The sequence below is a fragment of the Tripterygium wilfordii genome, chromosome 6 (genome assembly GCF_013401445.1).
Source record: "Tripterygium wilfordii isolate XIE 37 chromosome 6, ASM1340144v1, whole genome shotgun sequence".
In the NCBI taxonomy this organism is placed as follows: domain Eukaryota; kingdom Viridiplantae; phylum Streptophyta; class Magnoliopsida; order Celastrales; family Celastraceae; genus Tripterygium; species Tripterygium wilfordii.
In genome coordinates, this window is record NC_052237.1 from 6,400,532 (window position 1) to 6,422,452 (window position 21,921).

At 40.1% G+C, this 21,921-nt stretch overlaps 2 protein-coding genes across 5 annotated transcripts; both read right to left on the bottom strand.

The window, feature by feature from the left end:
• Positions 1-3,322: 3,322 nt before the first annotated feature.
• On the bottom strand, positions 3,323-10,675 carry LOC119999892 (glutamate--glyoxylate aminotransferase 2). Of its 2 annotated transcripts, none has more exons than XM_038847688.1 (14): positions 9,555-10,675; positions 8,673-8,812; positions 7,833-7,898; positions 7,589-7,706; positions 6,901-6,982; positions 6,301-6,388; positions 6,041-6,199; positions 5,537-5,710; positions 5,307-5,438; positions 4,745-4,810; positions 4,579-4,643; positions 4,102-4,193; positions 3,857-4,013; positions 3,323-3,659 (listed from the first exon to the last, which is right to left on the bottom strand). In XM_038847688.1, exons 2-14 carry the CDS (start codon positions 8,787-8,789, stop codon positions 3,530-3,532), a joined length of 1,446 nt encoding a protein of 481 aa, XP_038703616.1. In that variant the 5' UTR covers positions 8,790-8,812; positions 9,555-10,675; the 3' UTR covers positions 3,323-3,529. The 2 variants fall into 2 exon arrangements, with proteins under 2 accessions (XP_038703616.1, XP_038703617.1); XM_038847689.1 differs by lacking the exon at positions 9,555-10,675 and adding an exon at positions 9,272-9,419.
• Positions 10,676-10,888: 213 nt separating this feature from the next.
• LOC119999891 (anthranilate phosphoribosyltransferase) lies at positions 10,889-21,763 on the bottom strand. Of its 3 annotated transcripts, XM_038847685.1 has the most exons (11): positions 21,686-21,763; positions 15,252-15,686; positions 14,218-14,697; positions 13,977-14,134; positions 13,538-13,624; positions 13,382-13,434; positions 13,202-13,283; positions 12,825-12,932; positions 12,491-12,614; positions 12,207-12,292; positions 10,889-11,481 (listed from the first exon to the last, which is right to left on the bottom strand). In XM_038847685.1, exons 2-11 carry the CDS (start codon positions 15,625-15,627, stop codon positions 11,263-11,265), a joined length of 1,773 nt encoding a protein of 590 aa, XP_038703613.1. In that variant the 5' UTR covers positions 15,628-15,686; positions 21,686-21,763; the 3' UTR covers positions 10,889-11,262. The 3 variants fall into 3 exon arrangements, with proteins under 3 accessions (XP_038703613.1, XP_038703614.1, XP_038703615.1); XM_038847686.1 differs by lacking the exon at positions 21,686-21,763 and having other exon boundaries at positions 12,207-12,295; positions 13,541-13,624; positions 15,252-15,627; XM_038847687.1 differs by lacking the exon at positions 21,686-21,763 and having other exon boundaries at positions 11,263-11,481; positions 13,541-13,624; positions 15,252-15,627.
• Between the last annotated feature and the right edge of the window lie 158 nt (positions 21,764-21,921).

The window sequence follows — 21,921 nt, forward strand, 5'->3', positions numbered from 1 at the left end:
TATTATAATATGTTTCCAAGGACAGATTTTGAAGACCTAAAATTTAATAAGGGATTCACCCCATTTGAGATTCGGAAAGAGATCAAAAAGGCTTCGTTTTGAATTATTTGTTAGAGTAATTGTAATTATCTGTTTGAGTATTTCAAATTTGTTGTTCGAGTATTTCATTTTATTGTTCAAGTATTTCAGATTTGTTGTTCGAGTATTTTGTTTTATATGTTCGAGTATTTAAGTTTCCAAACTTTGACCGTTCGTAACTTTTGATCCGCTTGTGTGTTTTCTTATTATAATATGTTTCCGATGACTGGTTTTGAAGACCTAAAAGTTAATTTGGGGTTCACCCCAATTGAGATTCGGTAAGAGATAGAAAATGTGTCGTTTTGAATCATCTGTTAGAGTAATTGTAATTATCGGTTTGAGTAATTGTCATTATCTGTTCGAGTATTTGGATTTATAAAGTGCTTCTAAATGAATTTTACACTTTTCTTTTACAGAAATGGGTGTTTTTGACCTTGTTGTTATATACGGCGGAGACTGGGAATTTTCAGGAGGAATTTATAAATTCATTGGTGTTACTGGGAAATGTTTAGTAGTGAATGAGTCAATTTTCTATGAGGATTTTTTGGAGAAGATATACAATATTATGGGAATTGATCGAATTTCGAATGAGGTGGTCATGAAATTTGTCTATAAGACACATTTCCATATGAAACGGTTGATTGTATTACTCGAACCAAATATAGTATTACTCGAACATATACACCAATTCCATTTAGAAAAAAAATGTATTACTCGAACATATAAACTATATACTCAAACATATAAACTATTTACTCGAACAAATATTTGTAATACTCGAACATATACACCATTTACTCGAACAAGAAAATGTACAAAAAAAAATGTTCTTCACATCTCTTAATCTCTTATTAACTCCGTTAGACTTCAAAACGATACCTTTTCGATCTTCTTCAGAATCTCAACTGAGGTGAACTCCTAATTGAATTTTAGGTCTTCAAAATCAGTCCTCGAAAACATATTATAATAAGAAAACACACAAGCGGATCAAAAGTTACGGATGGTCAAAGTTGGAAAACTGAAATACTCGAACGTATAAAACAAAATACTCGAACAACAAATCTGAAATACTCGAACAATAAAATGAAATACTCAAATAACAAATCTGAAATAATCGAACAATAAATCTGAAATATTCGAACAGATAATTACAATTACTCGAACAAATAATTACAATTACTCTAACATGTAATTCAAAACGACGTCTTTTTGATCTCTTTCCGAATCTCAACTGAGGTGAACCCCAAATTGACTTTTAGGTCTTCAAAATCAGTCCTCGGAAACATATTATAATAAGAAAACACACGAGCGGATCAAAAGTTACGGATGGTCAAAGTTGGAAAACTTAAATACTCGAACATATAAAACAAAATACTCGAACAATAAATCCGAAATACTCGAACAATAAAATGAAATACTCGAATACATTTCCGAAATACTTGAACAGATAATTACAATTACTCTAACAGATAATTCAAAATGATGTCTTTTCGATCTCTTTCCGAATCTCAACTGGGGTGAATCCCAAATTGACTTTTAGGTCTTCAAAATCAGTCATTGGAAACATATTATAATAAGGAAACACACGAGCGGATCAAATAATGGGTTTTGAATGAAACGATGTGGAATAAGGGTATTTGAGACAATTCCTTTCAAAAAAGTGTTAGATTTCATGTTTTTAAAAAAGTGGGTTAGTTTTCAAAATTGGATTTTAAAAGGTGCTATTTTCCAAAAAACCCCTAGCTCAATTATTGTGTCCACAAAAACTTGAGATTGAAACTGGGTTTTATAAATATGAAGTCACGTAAAAGCATTGGCAATTTGATGTTGATGCATCATTGGCGATAGGTCCACATCAAAGGTAATCAACATCAATTTAGATTTTAGAGCCACTTGACAATAGTCTAACTGATCATCTCTTTGGACTTATTCCTTTATTCTGCTTCTGCCTCTCCAAGTCAATGTATTACACAATTCGAAAACTGGGCTCAAAATGTAAAGTAGGCCAAATATCTGGGCTTAATTTTCTAATGTCCATGGAGTCTAACGGAGGATCAAAGCCTCCGTTATGCAAACGACTTTGAGAATTACTTACTCTTAACTAAGCCTCGAATCAGAAGTTTCTCTGGCCATTAAAGCTCCAAGTCTCCAACTGTGTTTTTTGGAATCTTGTCGAATGGATACAGAAAACGACAACTCCAGGTCTTTAAGAGGATCTTAGCAACTCCCAAATTCTAGCTGCAATCATTATTTCAATGCATCGTGCTATTGCAGAATACTACTGACATCCCTCAGAAGAAATATAAGTGTTTACGTTAGCTGAGTTCTTGTTTAAGTGATGGAAAATGACAGAACATTCGTTTCCTTTTTAGCTTCTATCGGCTGGATGGATTGGCCTAAGCATAGCGGGAGGGAATTAATCATTTCAGTTTCTTGTGTTATATTGCGTAAGTGATCTGTGAATCTCTATTTCCACAACATTAAACATTTTCAAATTCATATCAACTTGATATGTCATAAATAGGACTGACCTATGAATAAGCAAAGTCAAACCGAGCTGAAGTAGACAGCTTTCTTCTTAATTGGTGAGTATATTCTTTCTTCCGTCTTGAACAAAGAACAAACGTAAGATATGGTAAGGCGTGCTCGGGAACCTCTCCGATGCTCAAGTCAATACCCAACTTAAGTTGGGATGATGGCTCGTTGCTCTATCTCTTGCTTAATAAGTAACAGTGCAGGAGTGGAGTTTACATGATGGTGAAGGTGCACTTTTTAAATGAGCTTAGGTATTTGAGTTGTAGTGGGAATTAGATTCTCTCATTGGATCTCATGAAGATCTCGCGGAAGGTAAATCCCATCCATATTCCTCTCCGAATGGGAGTTGGACTCCATTAAGAGTCGGTACTTGAGAAGATACCTCAATCGGTCCCGAGGTACTTCCTTACTTTTGCCTAGCTGGCTTGGGAGTGCCACTTGTCCATGTACAATTGGTGAGGTAACTTTGGTAATCTCACAACCAATCATAATTGACTTCAAAGACATCCCTTCTCCAGTAGCAAGTGCCACTGCTGAAAGGGAAGTTAGATCCAACAAACATGGAGGCCTTTGACAGTTCTTCAAGAGAAATGACTAAGATCATAAAGGTCCTGGGTCTATGGCAAATGATTGTTCTAAAATGGCTACTTCATCTCCACAACCACAATTGTAGAATATGCAAGTAAGGGGAAAAATTCAAATACTCAGAGGACTCCAAAAGAAGCTATATTCTCAGATCTTTTAGCGCTGATTTAAAGCAAGAACATGAGATAGCATGGTCATATAAGCGACAATCTTTAATAGGGTAAGTGAATAGCAGAGTGATTACAGAAAAGGTTTGAGATGGAGAACGGTATCAAATGCCAAGTATATAGGCCAAGTTATATGATACAAGTTATTCTACTCAAAGCATTTCTTACATCCTTGAATAGCCAGTGTGGTCCTCGTATTGCTCCATGAATTCATCGTTGAACTTCTTAAAACTGGACATGATCGCCGGCATGTCCTCTTCAGCCGGTAAAATCGTAGTCCTTAGATGGAAGACCCTACATTGAACAAATAGCCCATTAGAGAGGACAACAATGGCCTTATGCAATGAGAAACATAATCATCGGAGAATACACGACCGTGTTATTCATTAAGCAACAACATACAGGCAACACAATTTAAGATAATGTAATGGAAAAAAGCATAAAAGAGAGCAATTTGTGAGATGTTTTATAATGAATCAATGAGTAATTACCCTTCTTTCTGTCCAAATCCGGAACCAGGCACAGTGGAAATGCCAGTGGCTTCCACAAGCTTGATACAATAGAAAACATCAGGAACTTTTCCAGCCTTTTTGGCGGCCTCTATCGCTTTTGGTGGCAACCGTATTTGGGGGAATGAATACATTGCACCTACAAGGAAATTCACATTTCTCTGTCACATTTAAGAGAAGCCTCACAATGGAAGGAACAACTATGTTCAAGGAAATAAACTTTTTACCTTCTGTGAAATTGCAGACTACGTTTCTGCAGCTGTTGAATCCATCGGTCATCATCCTTGCTCTTCTTCTCAAAGATTCAAGGATGCCTTTGCTGCAAGTTTCATAATTCATAAAACACTACCATTCGAGCTCAAAGAGACTCTTAGCTAGACACCACTGAGGAAATTAACATCCCAAATTTCTCACCATCAAGTACTCTAACTTAGAATTCTGTTATTTCTATATGATGACATGTGTTTGAGATGAACTGTTTTTAATGATTGAAAATCCTGCTCAATGGTTTCCTCCAAAATTCTTCAAACAAAATTTGGCACCAGGATCTGGCATTTATTTCGAACTTCAAATAACCTTCAAAAGAATGAAATATTCCAGTTCTTTTCCATCAAATGCAGCAAGAATGAAATATTCCAGTTCTTTTCCATCAAATGCAGAAGCAAAAACATTGGACATAGAGAACCAAGTCTTAGCAGGCATACCTTTCCCTAACAAACTGCTCATATGAAATTTCTCCAGGTTTGAGTGGGTTGACCATCAAACCCATCTGTTGATGAAAGAAGGAAAACATATGTCATTGAACTAATAGCTGAAACGGACGACAAAAGCAGTATATATACTGCATAAGTATCAGTTCAGACTACTTACAAATATCTGGGCTGGAACATTTGGACTGAGTGATATTGATGCAACTTTGTATATTTCATCAACTGTCTGCATCATCAAATCATGATACAAGGAAACTGAAAATGAGAATTCCTATTTTAACTATTATTGAGTCAATGATTTCCTATTCTGCTGAATTTAAAATCCAAGCTGTACACAACGGCATTGGAAGAGAAGGAATAGAACTACAGTAACCAAAGAAAAGGAGAACAACCATTTTATCATGATAAAATTGAGCTGTTAATTAATATCATTCAACAGCATGGGTGAGCATCAAAGACCCTCAACAGATTAGCAACTGAGAATTAGAGAGGGTTGTTTACAATCAAAAGATTTTAACGTAATCTACGTAACTTTATGGAGTTCTATCCATTGTAATTATATGCATTTTCATTTAAACTTAGAACCTAATCAATTATAAAACCCCAATAAAAAAAAAGAAACTCAAATAAGCACAGATACAGTAAAAATTTCAAAATCCTGACACCGAATGAAATCCTTGGATTGGTATTTGAAAAAATACAAAATTCCTATCATGGCAAACCTTTGGAGGAATGTTGGTCATCTCAAAATATCCACCCCTCTGGCCACATTCACCCCAGTATCCTTTAGACACCGTATGGAAAGAAACAAGCTGGATCTCATTGCTTATGGGAGGCCCCATATCTAACAGAACCTTTGGACATTATAAGGAAAAAAATACATTGTCATACAAGCTGAAACCCCAACAAAAACATCAAATTTAATGAGATCTACCAGCAGAAGAATCCTTACCTTTCTAGCACTAATAAATGGGCGCTCATCCTGGTATACATTTTGCTGATAGACTTCATCTCCAAGTAAGACCAAGTTTTCTTGGTAACAGAAGTGCAATATTTCTCTTAAGTTAGCTACACTTAAACACTGACCAGTGGGGTTGCCTGGGTTGATGATCACCATTGCTCTTACCTGATCATATTTCCAGTATATAACAGATTCAGTTGGTGATACTAAAAGTTAAAGACTAGGAGACTAAGGGCTAAGCTAATCAAAAGCACACACCTGAAGAAAATATTACCCATACTCTCATACTCAGTAATGTCAAAGACGTGTTGCTGAATATATAATTGTTATCTTAAAGAAAATTGTTCATTGAGCAAGCCAAATTTGAACATCCAATAAATCCTAATACTAAGCAAAAGAAGGTAAGTCAGTGCCGATTTCACGCCTTTATTTGTTTAGTTTTCAATTTTCAACTTAGCTTTCAAATAGATTCAGCAATAAGCAACGCATACTAACAGTTATCCCCCTGGAACGAGCCTCTGAAACCGAGCGGCGAAGATCAATAATATCAAGGCCCCAGTTTTCTGTCTCTTCTAAGTAATATGGAACAAGGGAACCACCAAAAAGAGATATTGCTGCTGAGTAAAGTGGGTACTGAGGCACTGGAACCAAAACCTGTAATTCCACTAATTTGAATTAACATCTGGACATAGCATTGGGACCTCAAAAAACTCCTTAAGCTAAAGATATAGTTCTGTCAATATGTATGTTATTACCCCATCACCTTCCCCACGGATGATAGCATTCAACATCTGCATCACACCTTTGCTTGCACCATCAGTTAGAAATATGAGCTCAGGGTCACTGTCAATTGAGCAAGAAGAAAATAACCCCTTCAGTATTAACTCAGATACCTACACTAATGAAATTATCATTTAGGGGGAAAAAAAAAAGAGCTCTGCCCTTTAGGTCCTAAACTTGGTGTTTCCTTTATTTGATCTGTGCAGTGTTGAATTGTACTGATTAGGCATTGAGATTTCCCACATCTTACAAATATCATCCAAACTAGAATTGAAGCACATTAGACAGGAATTTTCCATATGATTGAACTCACAATAATGAATGTAACGTGGACATGACCATACATCCAGGTCACCCCATGTCAAATCTTGCAATTTTTTTTTTTTGCTTTTGCTTACACTCTATCCTTTTCTTAAAATATAGCCCTGTCTTGGATGGAATCAAAATGAGTGGAAACAGTGATGGAACAGTTCGTCGAAATTAGATTGTGAGAACCAAAGAGGAATAACTCCACATATGACAGAACAATTACTCTTAAAAAAATAAAAAATATATAGCAAGTAGTAATCTATCACCTTGGATACCCGTCACGTCTTCCAATGAATTCTGCCACCTCCTTTCTAATACCTGGCAGACCTCGAGAGTCACTGTAAGCACCTATATATAGGCATAAGGAATAGTTATTAACCAATTTAAAACCGGTCGAGAAAACTTCTCTGATAAGAGATCTTTGAGACAAATAGTTTGCATATCTATGTTTTGCGGAAAAAGAATAATGTTCAATGATGCAATGATAAGAACTAAAGACTTGAGAGGTACATATCAGAATGAAGGACTTAAAAGTATGAAAATTTGTGTCTGTTGTTAGCAGAACACTGCTTCTTATGAGGAATAAGGTTCATATTGCACCATCAATGAGATGAATGTAGAACATCATAGAGGGAATTGAAAAGGCCAACAAGCACACGCAATAAAAACAATTTCAAGTTCATATTTCAAAGAAATCTAATTTCAACAAACTGGAATGGTGGCTCAGCCATAGTTTTTGTCATAAAATGCTTGCTTGGTTCGATTTTTTTTCATTTCTTATATTATCAACACTCCTTTCAACCCACAATCCCACAATCCAAACTCACTCATTTAAAAAAGAGAGTGAGAGAGAAAAGAAGAAAAGCACACACATACATACGACAAAAAAAGAAAAAGAAAACACTTCCAAGTTCCAACCCATAGTAGTACAATCTTAAAATTCAAGATAGATACCTAGGCCACCAGAAGTCATTGAAAGATAATGTTTGGCTCTAGCAATTGCATCTGCTGGAAATAGTAATCCTACGTTAGGATCGTCTAGCAGAAATGGCGCTTGGCACAGAGCAACCACCTGCCATTAAACATCCATTGGATTAACAAAGACTATATACGCAAGTTACAGATAAGCAATAAAAACATTTAAATTTGAAGTTTACTGAACATTACAAACATACACACTAAAATATCAACAACTTACCTGGCGTGGGAAGGTCAGTGGCTTTTGTCCCAGAGCATGAGGGTTGCCAACATTGGTGAATATGATCTGTGGACATAAAATTTTGACGCTGTGAGAACAGCGAAGCATATATGAGGAGGAAAATGACATGTAATATGAGAGACTGAATTATTTTGAACAATTTAACCTTTATGTACTAGAGGAATACTTAAAGTGGCATAACCAACAATTTTGATAGCAATGGGATAAAAAAAAAAGAATTTTAAGCAAACAAAAAGCTATTTCAAAGAATTTCCTTCTGCATAGGAACTCAAGACTTACTATTTTTCCTCAAATAGTAAACTGGAATTACTCAAAATACTTTCTGGGGGGCAGCTCGGTGATTCATGCAAGAAAATGTACTGCCTTTACAGAAGGCCAACAAACAAAACGACACTGGTGCTGCTGTTTGCAACCTCATGTGCTTAGTTTAGTTCATACCCATAATTTTAACAAATATGCAATAGGAGTATGCCCCAAACTGCTTGTGATAAGAACTTGATAATGATGATGACACAAAAAGAATATGCAATGGAACTGATAAGGGCGCCCGTAGATCTAACATGTCAGCCATTGTTGACTGTGGCCACAACTCATATGCTGCAAGCTTGTCATTATCTGAGCTAAATTATGTCAGGTAAATAACTAATAACCACAACAGGAAGGTTGTTCAAGCTATACAGGCATATTAAGATTAAAGTGTAATTATCAAACTAAAATTTGATGATCTCACAAACCATAAATTGACACGAACTCAAAGCAATTTTCATTTGAAAATGTAAAAGGGTTCAGGAATACTGACAAAGGACAGAGCGTGTATACCTTCTTTCCCTCCTTCTGAAGCTCAGAAGCTCGAAGATACAACTCGCCTCTTACAGCGTATTGAACTTTCTTCACATTTTCATTTATTGATTCATAGTCTAATGCCTTAGGTGCCATGATGAATTAGTACCAAACGTTTCCTGTCATGGAAAATGATACAGACTTCAACTTAAAAAAGGCTCCCAAACTGAAATTTCAGAATAAGACATGATCTAAAAAATAAAAGGATGGATTTGAAAATTCCAAATCTATCAGGAGGTTGTGTTTTGTTTGACTATTCAAATGAAAAGAAAGAAATTTCACTGATTGTAAATAGCCTGATTAGTTTTGCATCCTGTCCCATAAATCTCACAGTGATAGCTCTCTAATGAAATAATAATATCAATCAGTGAGATTCACTCACTAAACATATCAACAAAATCACTAGAATTTTTTTAAAATCAATAGTGGACAAATATGCACACTTCCAAATGGTGGGCGTCTCTGTATCACCCACACAGATGCATAACGTAAGCACCATATACAGATATTGCATCACACAAATCCAATCCAATCCTAATAGTGAGCAAAAAGTGAAAGCACTGCAATAGTGGAATTACAGAAGTTCAAGACCCAGTTCCCCTGACGTATGTCAAGCACGAACAAATTGAAAACCTCCAAAAAAAAGCCTCTTTAGGCCAAAAAAACACACAGCGAAAACACAGAAAGAGTCGGAAAAACAGAGCAAACAAATCTAAGGATGCAGAAAGCACCAATTGACTCTCTCTACCATATAAGACTGATCACACAAATTCACAAAGTTCTCAGTTTTTCACCGTCTTTAACATTACAACAAAACCCAAATTGCCAATCGATAAGATAATGAACAGTATAAATAGCTACCTCTGTAGTTACCCAGGAAGTTTCTTCGGAGAACTCGCTTCAGTTGGGGCCGCTACCAAAGGAGGCAATAAGACCAAGACGCACAGAGACCCAATGAGCGTCAGACCAAATCAGGGAACATTTTTTTTCATTCAACTTATTGAGAATTTGAGATACAGTATATTAATATATTTATGTGGCACTACAGCACGTGAGGTGCCATGGCATGACCAGAACCACTGAAATGTGGCAGATGGATTATTGGAATTTCCCTTGTTGAAATATTTAGCGATTTAAAGGATAAAGTTGATGCGAGAAATGTGGTGTAGCTTCAAACTAGAAAGCTCTTGGTAGATATCAGACTTGTAGTGGTTCACATTTGTTTGTCTGGGCTATCTATTCTCTATGTGATCGGCTCTATGAGGGCATGACCAGTAATGCGGTCGTTGTATGTCTTGAAAAACATGTGATTATTTTGGATTCAATGAAAACTTAAACCTACCCAACTCCAATTTCTGTTTAGGAACGTAAGATTGGAACTAGAGGTAGGTCTTAAAAATGGAAAATTCTACTAGATTGAATCATTGTAGTTTGAAGTTTCTGAGGAGGAAAATGAATGTAGGTTCTGACCAAAGAGACAAAAATTTGGTAAATTTTAGTAGGAAACGGTACTCTGTACTCTGAAGCCACCTGCACTCCGTCAGGTCCACCTGACTGCCACATGGCCGCCAATTTGCCATTCCCGTCTCCACTCCGGAGCTCAAGCTTCTCTGCTACGCCCTCGCATGCATTGTCGTCCCCTGTGCCTTCTAATGTTCAATTCCGAATAGCTAATCCGAAGGGCGTGACCAAAATGCATCGTGTCTCGTGCGAGATCAAGAGCTTCGAGAATCAGCGCTCCCAAAATTGGAGTGTTTCCCTTCACTATGGTACTGACCCCATTCACTTGATTCACAATTATCCTTATTCGGTCTCAATGGCCGCCGCGTCATCGTCGGAATCACCCACTAAAAGGGTTTGCCTTTCTTCTGCGACGAGACCAGGGCCCTCGCTGCAGAGTCGGATGCCATTGACCTTTCGTAGCATCAACTGGAGACGTCGCAACTGCTTTCACTCTTGCTAGGATATTGTCCAGCATGATTGGGTGGTTATACATGGAGTAACGACGAGATTGAGAACTTAAATGTGGCTGATTTCTCTGAACTTATCTAGCTGAACAAATAAGCTGTTTAGCATTCTGAGTAAAAGAAAGCTGATTTGTTGATTTATGCTTTTCTTCAATTTAATGAACTCCATTGCAGTGTTGGGCTAGGGTTTTGATTAACCACAAATTTCTCTATCGTGAACAGAAAATCTATTTAAAACCATAAATTACAATTACAATTGTAACAACTCTCTCATTATCATTTGTACAAAACAATAAAATAGGTAGGGGGAAAAAAACAGCAAACTAGTTGCCAGGCTAATTTTACAATAATAAAAAACAAAACCTCTCCCCGAAGGAACCAAGCACCGCTGGGCAAGGTTCACTAAACTTTGTGAGAGACCTATCTGTGATTCAACCGCCTCACCAAAAAAAACAATTCAACAGCCTCACCAAATAACAATTCAACAGCCTCTTAAGGGCCTTGCCATTGTCAATGGCATCCTTTATGTGAATAATTAGAGGCAACAACAAAAGGGTTTACAGTAATAAACAGCAAAACCTCACACCGCAGAGCCAGGTTCACTATACTTTGTGAGAGACCTTTATGTAATTCAACAGCCTCTTAAGGGCCTTACCACTGTCAATGGCTTCTCTTGCTCTTTCCAGCGCTACAACTGCATCTTGTGCACCATCACATCCCAGTAAGTGATCCACCATTCCAGCGTTCAGGACAATTCGATCATATGCTGGTCCCTTCTGTCCACTAAGAGCTGCTAACCCAAGTTCTATGTTTTTCAAAACCTGACATGCAAGAAAAATGTATTCATACCTGGAATAACAAAAAACCCGTACCAAATATAATGCTGCATTGGCAATTTAATACTGAAGACAAGAATGTCCTGATTGGAAAGGAATTCATAAGCCATAGCAGAGCTGCAGAGAAAACGGCAAAACATGAAACAAACAGTGAACTTGACACATTCTCTATGAGTGAATTATAACCGTCACGAACATTTTACCAACACTTGCATAATGGTTAAATTTCTTTTGTGACCCCTGAATTATGTACATTGTTGAGAGAAGAAAACAAACTAAGCAAAGAGTTCCTCTTAAAAAGAGAGCTTTCACTAAGCTAGATTATGAGCACATCAAATGTTAAGTATTGAAAGTTTGACGATAATTTTAGAAAGTAGAAAGTAAGAAAGCAGCAAGTTGCTTTACAAAAGAGAGCAAGTAACAGGCAACAAGATTTGTTCGTGTTATATATCATCAAGCAATAGTTTCATATGATGTTCTGAAATCACTTACAATAAATATTACCCTTCCTAACTTACCAAGCCTGCGTAGAAAAGTTCAAAGCAAAACTTTGTTTAACCAGTCCATCAACGCACATTTTAAATACATAACGATCATATTAATCACTATCCACTGCCCACGCAGGGAGATGTATGATATCATCAAGCATGGGGAAGAATGATACAAGCAAAGAAGACATAGCAAATGATACAGGACATAGGAAGGTTTACCGATCTATCTGTTCTTGGAGTATCAGTGGGTTCAAACCCATAGTCCCCAGCATTAATTTCAACACTAAAAGTCTGACGCGAAACGCCTGCTAAACAAAGGTTAAGGCCTCAGTCCTAAAGTTAGAAGGATCAACCAAAACTTTCAATCATCTCAAACATTGCACAACCACTGATTACTGTTTTTGGATACACAATAACATCTCAGAAAACTTAACCTATAGATCCTATTACAATAACTAAGCGCTCTAATAAGGATTGGAGAAAAATGGTCCAAGCATGCAAACCATCAAGTTCAATGGCAGATGAGACGCTTGACGAACGAAACCCTGAACAGTAGTTCACAGGAAGTCCTCTTGAGGCATTAACTGACCGCAATCTTGTTGTCATTGATAGTGCCCCTTCCTCACCCTAAACCAACAAAATGGAGAGATAATGAAAAAGTGGTCTCTTCTGATTACTTAGATAAATTTAAATAACAAAAATCCTCTTACAAACTGTGCACGGACAGGTCAAGCCATGATTCAAATCAGAAGAGTCTCTCCAAAAACATGTGAACTAAAAGTTAATGCTAAGAAAGCCGATTATTCAATGATGTTTTAAAGGGGGACAAGCTCCAACCTTCACCACGAGACCAGAATGGACACCTCGTCTTTTCATAAGCATCAGTAGAGGCTCCTCAAAACCTTCATGATAAAATCCTGCAACAATAGATTCCCTCCCACTAGCCTGTTGAAAACAACATATTTAGAACAATCAGCATGGTCACCTTTGAAAACTCAGATGTCCTGCAACAATCAACTTCCTCATAAAAGAATTATAATGGAGAACCATGGAATTCTGTACTCAGATAATTCTTGCACATCAATGTAGGGGAACTTCAATTACTAAGGGTCACCCTTTGTAGATTCTATAGATTTTATGAGGTGCTACAAGTGTCGAAACATAAAAAAAATATTCAAGAAGTAGAAACTAATAGTAATATCTGAGGGGCTTACCCTCACAAATTGTTGAACCTTTTCAGTTGTAGCCAATGGAGGACGTTTCTTTATATGCTCCCTTAACCCAATTAATGAATATCTGGGGGGAAGCAAAAAAAAAAAAAACACAGAAACAAATTTACATTTCAGATTCATCCAGTTGACATTAAGTAAATATGATTGATCACATGTCCATACAGCGAGGGCTGCGATATTCGCTGACTTACGTAGGCAAAACCAACCTCCTCATCCTGAAATTAGATATAAGAACAGTTACAAACAGCTGGGGTGAGATGTGGTAGAGAGAGCATAAAGTTGGCACTGAAAGATAGCACATAGGAAATGAAATAACACCGCCTCTAGAAGTTCTTTCGCCTGTATGGGGGATAAGCTGGTATTTGCTCCCATATACTTCAGCATTTGTTCTTCAGTTACACCACCCTGGGAAGGGAGAAAAGCAAGAGATCGACAACCATCATAAATAAAGAGAGATCATGTTTCAAAGTACACTAGAAAATATTACCACCACCAGGGAAAATAACATGTCAAAACCAAACAAAAGAAGCATCATTCACATTTTAGAATAAAGTTGACTTTCTCCTAAGAAAATGAAATGCCTTGCTGGTATTACCAACATGTTTTACGTCAATGTCACTTTCAAATTGACTTTCTCATACGAAGCTTAAATGCGTTACCAGTATTACCAATGTCTCCTTGAGTTGTCTAAATTTCAGAAACATGGAGAATGATAACAATTGTTTTCATGCGGCATTATATATCAATAATGGCATACCTTTGGTGGCATCCATTCCACACCATGAAGCAAGCAAGATTCATTGTAACAGGATCTAACAGCAGCAACAAACAATGTGCTTCTAAAGTAACGTGTGTTCCCATCGTAAGGCTCACCATAATGAGTCAGTGATCTAACATCGGCAACCGGAGGAGGACCTGATGACCAGTTAATTAACGTATTGACAAGGAACTATGTGCTGATTTCAAATCTGCTGCTTGAACAACAATGTGAGACGTACCAAGTTCATTATCAAATGCAAGGCAGTATGCTTTTAGCTCACGATCCGTTTCCCTGTTCATTCTTTGACCAATTAAAAATGCTGATAACAGTGACTCGCTTACTCTGGATTTTCCATTTTCCACATCCAATGGGAGCACATCCCTCAGAACACCTTGGACTTCTTCGTATCCCAGGTGACCTCCTGCCAAAACTTCTCTGAGGGCACCAACCAATCTCATTTCATTAGTGCCACTGCCAACATATTGGGGGCCAATTGAACTTCCAGCTCCCATAATTGAGCCCTCAGGATCAGCAATAAAGATCAGGTCATGTGGGAGAACTCGAACTAAAAGCGGCCAGAATATGTTCATTGCACGCCTTTCCCCTTGGCTCCATTGGGTTACTTCTGGAAATGAATTTGCACGAATGGTCATTGCTGCAAAAAAGGCCCCAAGCTGTGCTCTAGAAACCTCCTCCTCATCTTTGAGGTTCCCCCCAACTGAAAATTGATGCAACTTTTTATACCTTTATTCCCAGGGAAAACAATTTCCAAGACATAACAATTGAGAATTTCCAGAAAATATAAGTCATTCCAAATATACATGTTACGCTATTGGTCAATACATTTTCATTGTCCATACATACTATAAATGGACAATTTGGAATCTATAGACCAGAAAATTGGTTCAATGAAACCCGTTTTTCTATGAGTAATAACATTAAAAGCTCACGATTGCTGAAAATTAAAACATCCAGATAGCTCAACATAAACCATTTTTGGTAGACACAACCAAATATTAAGGAATGCATTCGTCAAGGCTCTATCAATGCACAGATAACCAAAGACAGCTAGTGCCTTCCTATGATTACCGGGGAAGTTCACGTACTAATGTACCAGAGGCAGCATCTAAATTGTCGTGAATATAAATTTAAAGTGCTGAAACCTGAATCCAAAGATCATATCAAGTCATCAAAAGAAGCTATTCTTCCCACAAAAATTAAACTAATCAACGCGAATTTAGCTCTGTTTATATGCAAATGTATTGCGTCAACCTGATCTTAAGATGGTGTCCAGGACCTTAAAAGCCTGCTCCTCGGTGAGAGGCTTGGTCTGTGTGGGTCCGGTGCAAACCCTAGCATGCGCCTCCAGCACCGTTTGATTCGGCTTGGGTAACTTTGAGCCCCGGTACGTAGACGAAATCCCTGGATTTCTGATATCATGTACCGAGATCCCCAACTGGTCTATTGTGGACGAGTCCAATACGGCTTTCACTTTCAAACGAGAATTTCCTCCAATTGAACGGTTCTGATCTTTTACAGGGAACTTGAGGCGTGAATTGGTGTCTGAAATGGGAAATTTCGGGAACTTGTTGGTGCGAATGGAAGAGAAAGACGAGATGGAAGGTTCGGGATTGAGCAGAGATTTCATGGCGCTTTTTTTTCTCTCTATGTCAACGGAGTTCTGCTCAGGGAAGTTCGCCAACGGAGATTGATGACGTCAAAAATAGGCCCGACCCTACTGGACGAATCAGTTAGTCAGACCAAGTTCTTCCTTCCTGATCGGTTGCCTTCCTTTCTGCACATTAAGCAAACGTAAGCTTCGGTAGGGTCCGAGGGTGTGCTCAAGGGACCTCTCCGACGCTCAAGTCAGTACAGTACTAAACTTGGGAGGATGGCTCTCTATTTGGAGGGTCCCGAGGGTGTGCTCGGGGGACCTCTCCGACGCTCAAGTCAGTACAGTACTAAACTTGGGAGGATGGCTCTCTATTTGGAGCTCTGCCTCTTGGTCAGTAAGTAAATTTGAGTGCAAGAGTTAGGATGTTTATGGAGGTCCCCTTTTTATATGCGCTTGAGCAGTTTGAGTTGTAGTAGGTGTTAGACTCTCTCTCATTGGTTTGCTAGAGAGTCTTTCGGAGGGTAAATTCCCTATGTATACCTCTCCAAAAAAGAGTAGGACTCTGCTTGGGAGTTAATGTCCTGTTCGGACTCTTCCTTGGTAAATCTAACCTTAGTAAGGTATGGCCGAACCTTACTACTTAGGTCAGATGGGACAAACCACATTGGCATGAAGGAGTGTCTTAGGAAGGTCGGTCATGACCTTCCTACCACGCGGTCCAGACATCTTACTCCGATGAACGACCGAAGTAGTGCCTTCAATCCTGTAGTTCGGCCTCTTCTTGGCCATACCGAAGTAGCTACTTCGATCATACCGAAGTAGGAACTTTGGCTGCTGACTGGTCTTGGCATAGCTGTCACTTGTGTGCCAAATGTCCAACTTTTATTGGTGGGGTAATTTTGGTATTATCATATGCCCCCTACACTCTCATCGATACGTCTTTTGGCGAATTGATGGGAGGGTAATTATAGCCTGTATTTATCTCAATGTAGCTTGAGATTCATGACCTTTCACTCTCTATTTTAACGAGCCTTTCCGCACTATTTTTTATTTTTCCGTCTAAGTGGCGAAGTGCCTTCAACTGGGATGACCTAGCTTGGTTACTTTCCTCTGCGTATCTCCTTGGCCATTCTTTTGAGACTTGTGTATTTTAACCAAGTCATTTGTTCTGAGGAGACTTTATTGGGGGAAGAGCTTCTCTGGCTCGGTCTTTTCCCTTCCTTCATCTTTCTCTGTTATGAGCACATGGAGGACCGAACTGACCTGGAGGGCCGAACTGGTCTAGTTGGCCGAGCTGACCTAGTTGAATCACTCGGTCCTCTGAGTTGGACTTGTGATTTTTTACAAATCTTTTGGGTCGACTGACCTATTTGGCCGAACCGACCTATTTTGACTGAGCTAGTGTAGGTGGGACACTTTGGTCTTATTTTTGACTTGGAAAATTTTTACAAGTCTTTTGGGCAGGCCGACCTTACCGAGTTGAACTACCCTAGATGGGACACTTTGGTCCTATTTTGGGACTTAGAATTTTTCTAAGCCATTTTAGCCGAAGTGACACTTTGGGCTGAAGCGACCTAGGTTGGCCGAAGTGGCTTAGTTTAGCCAAAGTGGCATAGGTTAGCCAAAGTGACCTAGGTAGGCCGAAGCGACCTAATTGGCCGAAGCGTCCTAGGTTGACCGAAGCAACCTAGTTTGGATGAAGCGGTAGGTTGGCCAAAGCGTCCTAGATTGGACGAAGCGGCCTAGATTGGCCGAAGCTTCGTAGGTGGGCCGAAGCGGCCTAGGTTGGCCGAAATGTCTTAGATTGGACGAAGCGGCCTAGGTGGGACGAAGCGGCCTAGGTGGGTCGAAGTGGCCTACGTAGGACCTCTTTAGTCCTTTTTGGGACTTAGAATTTTTCTAAGCCATTTTGGCCGAAGTAACCCTTTGGGCCGAAGTGACCTAGGTGGGTCGAAGCGGCCTAGGTTAGCTGAAACGTCCTAGATTGGACGAAGCGGCCTAGGTTGGCCGAAGCGTCCTAGATTGGACGAAGCAGCCTTGGTGGGCCGAAGTGTCCTACGTGGGACCTCTTTAGTCCTTTTTGGGACTTCGAATTTTTCTAAGCCATTTTGGCCGAAGCGACCTACGTTGGCCGAAGCGAACTAGGTGGGCCGAAGCGGCCAAATTGGCCGAAGTGTCCTAGGTTGGACAAAGCGACCTTGGTGGGCCGAAGTGGCCTAGGTCGGACTTCTTTAATCCTTTTTTGAATTTGGAATTTTTCCCAAGTCTTTTGGGCCAAACTGGCCTAGGTGGGACACTTCGGTCTTGATTTGGACTTGGAATGTTCACACATATGCCCCCCGGACCGAGGAAGAGTATGCCCGCTCTGGTTCTATGTTGGTAAGAGGAGTCATCTGTTGCCAAGGAGGATTCCTTGTTGAGTAAAATTCTTTGCCGAGGAGGTCTCTTTCCTTCTGTCTGGCAATTGAAAGGCCGTATTGGAGCAAGTTAAACCGGGAGGACGAACTAGTTCGTGCTATACCAGGAGGGAGGCCGAACTGGTGGTGTGCTCTATCTGGTGGCTGAACTAGTGTGTGCTCAACTGGTATGTGCTCTATCGGGTGGCCAAATTGGTGAGCGCTGAACTAGTAGGCCGAAGTAGTGCATGCTATCCCAGGTGGCCGAACTAGTGAACACTAAACTAGTAGGCCGATCTAGTTTCGCATCCGATAATTTGTTGATGAAGATTTTTTTTTCAATGAGGTACATTTTCTTCTTTCTATTTGGTAATTTTCCTGAGGTAGATTTTTTGAGGAGGAAATGTTCATTTTTCTCTGAGGAGATCTTCCTTCTTCTTTGAGGAGACCTTCCTTATATGAGGAATTTTTCATTCTCTTCTGATGAGGTCATCCTTCTTCTGAGGTGACTTTCATTCTTTTTTGTATTCTTTCTTGGAGTAGACCTTCCTTCTCTTTTGAGGATGTATTCCTTCATCCGAGGAGACATTCCTTCTTTTGAGGAGGTCTTCCTTATTTGAGCAGACATTCATTCTCTTCTGAAGAGATCTACCTTCCGTGAGGAGACCTTCTTACTTCTCTAAGGAGGTCTACCTTCTTCCGAGGAGATCTTATTCCTTCTCTAAGGAGGTCTACCTTCTTCCGAGGAGACTTCCATTCTTCTGAGGAGATCTTCCTTCTCGAAGGAGGTCTACCGTCTTACGAGGTGACCTTCATTCTTTTGAGGAGATCTTCCTTCTCTTTTCTAAGGAGGTCTACATTCTTTCGAGGAGACCTTCATTAGTCGGAGGAGATCTTTCTTCTGTAAGGAGACCTTCTTCCTTCTCTATGGAGGTCTACCTTCTTCTGAGGAGACCTTCATTCTTCTGAGGAGATCTATCTTCCGTGAGGAGACCTTTTTCTTTCTCTATGGAGGTCTACCTTCTTCTGAGGAGACCTTCATTCTTCTGAGGAGATCTTCCTTCTGAGAGGAGACATTCCTTCCCTAAGGAGGTCTACCTTCTTCCGAGGAGACTTCCATTCTTCTGAGGAGATCTTCCTTCTCGAAGGAGGTCTACCTTCTTACGAGGTGACCTTCATTCTTTTGAGGAGATCTACCTTCCGTGAGGAGATCTTCCTTCTCTTTTCTAAAGAGGTCTACCTTCTTCCGAGGAGACCTTCATTCTTCTGAGGAGATCTTCCTTCTAAGAGGAGACCTTCCTTCCCTAAGGAGGTCTACCTTCTTCCGAGGAGACCTTCTTCCTTCTCGAAGGAGGTCTACCTTCTTCCGAAGAGACCTTCTTCCTTCTCGAAGGAGAACTACCTTCTTTTGAGGAGACCTTTATTCTTCTGAGGAGATCTATCTTCCGTGAGGAGACCTTCTTCTTTCTCTAAGGAGGTCTACCTTCTTCCGATGAGACCTTCATTCTTCGGAGGAGATCTTCCTTCTGTGAGGAGACCTTCTTCCTTCTCTAAGGAGGTCCAACTTCTTCTGAGGAAACCTTCATTCTTCTGAGGAGATCTACCTTCCGTAAGGAGACCTTCTTCCTTCTCTTAGGAGATCTACATTCTTCTGAGGTGACCTTCATTCTATTGAGGAGATCTACCTTCCTTGAGGAGACCTTCTTCCTTCTCTAAGAAGGTCTACCTTCTTCCGAGGAGACCTTCTTCCTTCTCTGAGGAGGTCTACCTTCTTTCGAGAAGACTTTCATTCTTCTGAGGAGATCTTCCTTCTCGAAGGAGGTCTACCTTCTTACGAGGCGACCTTCATTCTTCTGAGGAGATCTGCCTTCCGTGAGGAGACCTTCCTTCTCTTTTCTAAGGAGGTCTATCTTCTTCCGAGGAGACCTTCATTAGTCGAAGGAGATCTTCCTTCTGTGAGGAGACCTTCTTCCTTCTCTAAGGAGGTCTACCTTCTTCCGAGGAGACCTTCATTCTTCGGAGGAGATCTTCCTTCTGAGAGGAGACCTTCCTTCCCTAAGGAGGTCTACCTTCTTTCGAGGAGACCTTCTTCCTTCTCGAAGGAGGTCTACCTTCTTTCGATGAGACCTTCATTATTCGGAGGAGATCTTCCTTCTGTTAGAAGTCCTTATTCCTTCTCTAAGGAGGTCTACCTTCTTCCGAGGAGACCTTCATTCTTCTGAGGAGATCTTCCTTCTATAAGGAAGCCTTCTTCCTTCTCCAAGGAGGTCTACCTTCTTTCGAGGAGACCTTCATTCTTCTGAGGAGATCTCCCTTCTGAGAGGAGATCTTCTTCCTTCCCTAAGGAAGTCTACCTTCTTCCGAAGAGACCTTCTTCATTCTCGAAGGAGGACTACCTTCTTCCAAGTAGACCTTCATTCTTCTGAGGAAATCTTCCTTCTGTGAGGAAGCCTTCTTCATTCTCTAAGGAGGTCTACCTTTTTCCGAGGAGACCTTTATTCTTCTGAGGAGATCTTCCTTCTATGAGGAAGCCTTCTTCCTTCTCCAAGGAGGTCTACCTTCTTTCGAGGAGACCTTCATTCTTCTGAGGAGATCTTCCTTCTGAGAGGAGATCTTCTTCCTTCCCTAAGGAGGTCTACCTTCTTCCGAAGAGACCTTCTTCATTCTTGAAGGAGGACTACCTTCTTCCAAGTAGACCTTCATTCTTCTGAGGAAATCTTCCTTCTGTGAGGAAGCCTTCTTCATTCTCTAAGGAGGTCTACCTTCTTCCGAGGAGACCTTCGTTCTTCTGAGGAGATCTTCCTTCTATGAGGAGACCTTCTTCCCTCTCTAAGGAGGTCTACCTTCTTCCGAGGAGACCTTGTTATGAAGTATTGTTGTTTCTTCTTGGTCTGACTTTGTGAGTATCTTTTGGGAAGTTTACTTTCCTTCCCACAGACGGCGCCAAACTGATGACGTCAAAAATAGGCCCGACCCTACTAGACGAATCAGTTAGTCAGACCAAGTTCTTCCTTCCTGATCGGTTGCCTTCCTTTCTGCACATTAAGCAAACGTAAGCTTCGGTAGGGCCCCGAGGGTGTGCTCGTGGGGACCTCTCCGACGCTCAAGTCAGTACAGTACTAAACTTGGGAGGATGGCTCTCTATTTGGAGCTCTGCCTCTTGCTCAATAAGTAAATTTGAGTGCAAGAGTTAGGATGTTTACCTGAGAGTGGAGGTCCCCTTTTTATATGCGCTTGAGCAGTTTGAGTTGTAGTAGGTGTCAGACTCTCTCTCATTGGTTTGCTAGAGGGTCTTTCGGAGGGTAAATTCCCTATGTATCCCTCTCCAAAAAAGAGTAGGACTTTGCTTGGGAGTTAATGTCCTGTTCGGACTCTTCCTTGGTAAATCTGACCTTAGTAAGGTATGGCCGAACCTTACTACCTAGGTCAGATGGGACAAACCACATTGGCATGAAGGAGTGTCTTAGGAAGGTCGGTCATGACCTTCCTACCACGCGGTCCAGACATCTTACTCCGATGAACGACCGAAGAAGTGCCTTCAATCCTGTAGTTCGGCCTCTTCTTGGCCATACCGAAGTAGCTACTTCGATCATACCGAAGTAGGAACTTTGACTGCTGACTGATCTTGGCATAGCTGTCACTTGTGTGCCAAATGTCCAACTTTTATTGGTGGGGTAATTTTGGTATTATCAGAGATGGTGCAAGAACTCAAGCTGTGGCCGGTTATGACTTATGAGCACGAATTCAGCTTCAGCATTTAAAAATTGCAGTTGGAATTGACGTTTGAATCCAAACCAAAACGACTACAGTGGACAGTGTATTGGGAGTTGGAAAATCCGAGTCGGAATCCCATGCTGGTCTCGTTGACTGAGCAAAACCAGTGTATGCTAAACGCTGCAATCTGATTGGGTGACCAAAATAGTTGTGATAG